The sequence below is a fragment of the Acanthamoeba castellanii genome, assembly GCF_000313135.1.
Source record: "Acanthamoeba castellanii str. Neff unplaced genomic scaffold scf7180000084768, whole genome shotgun sequence".
Taxonomy (NCBI): Eukaryota; Discosea; order Longamoebia; family Acanthamoebidae; genus Acanthamoeba; species Acanthamoeba castellanii.
Window position 1 is genome coordinate 448,921 of NW_004457618.1, and position 900 is coordinate 449,820.

Below are 900 nucleotides of genomic sequence, written 5' to 3' on the forward strand. Positions count from 1 at the left end.
AAGACGTCGTTCGTGCGTGCGCAAGCATGCCAAGGGCACACGCGTGTTCACCCTGGGCATCGGCTCCGACGCCTCGACCGAGCTGGTCAACGGCATCGCCAACGCCGGCAAGGGCCACGTACGCTCCATTTCACACACACACACACACACACACACCACACACGACATGATATTCATGGATGAGTGAATGTACAGGCGGAGTTCGTGGTGTCGGGCGAGAGGCTGGAGGCCAAGGTGCTGCGCCAGCTCAAGCGCGCGCTGCAGCCGGTCCTCAAGCAGCCGACCATCGACTATGCCGCCGGTGGCGTCGCGGTCAAGTCCCACACGCCCAACCCCCTGCCGGCCGTGTTCGAGGGCGAGCGGGTCATCGCCTACGCCTTCTTCGACACCACCGATACCGACCTGTACTACTTTCTCTCGCCTCACCGCCTGGCCTCACGCGCACTCTGCTGACGTCTGTGTGCGGTGTGTGCGTGTGCGGTGTGTGCGTGTGCGATGGTGTGCCTGCAGGATTGAGAAGGCGATGGCTGGGGCGGTGCTGAGGGCGAGGACCGACGTGGAGGAGAGCGAGAAGGTGGAGTTCAAGATCAACGCCCAGTCGAGCATCAAGGAGGGCCAACTCCTCCACCGCCTCGCCGCTCGCTCCCTCATCAAGTGCATTCCTCCCCCTTTTTTTCATTTCCATTTTCATTTTATTGTTTATCTTTCTAATAATCAATTCTTTTATTTATTTGTGAAAAATATGAATATTCATTTTTGGACATGTAAAAAATGCAGGGATTTGGAGGAGGCGGGCGCGGAGGCCAACAAGGGGGCTATCACGGAGCTGGCCCTGCGCTACGGCCTCGTGTCGCCCTTCACCTCGTTCGTCGCGTCGGCGGTGAGCGACGACGCGGCCCT

At 59.2% G+C, this 900-nt stretch overlaps 1 protein-coding gene across 1 annotated transcript in view; it reads left to right on the forward strand.

Annotated features, from left to right (window-relative positions):
• The window catches only part of ACA1_254920 (von Willebrand factor type A domain containing protein), a gene marked incomplete at both ends in the record, with an annotated part of 5,574 nt that overhangs the window by 2,560 nt on the left and 2,114 nt on the right, over window positions 1-900 (forward strand). Inside the window, 4 exons of the mRNA XM_004367613.1 lie at window positions 35-118; window positions 196-404; window positions 511-654; window positions 778-880. Coding sequence (XP_004367670.1) covers window positions 35-118; window positions 196-404; window positions 511-654; window positions 778-880 — 540 coding nt within the window. The remainder of the gene's footprint in view (window positions 1-34; window positions 119-195; window positions 405-510; window positions 655-777; window positions 881-900) is intronic.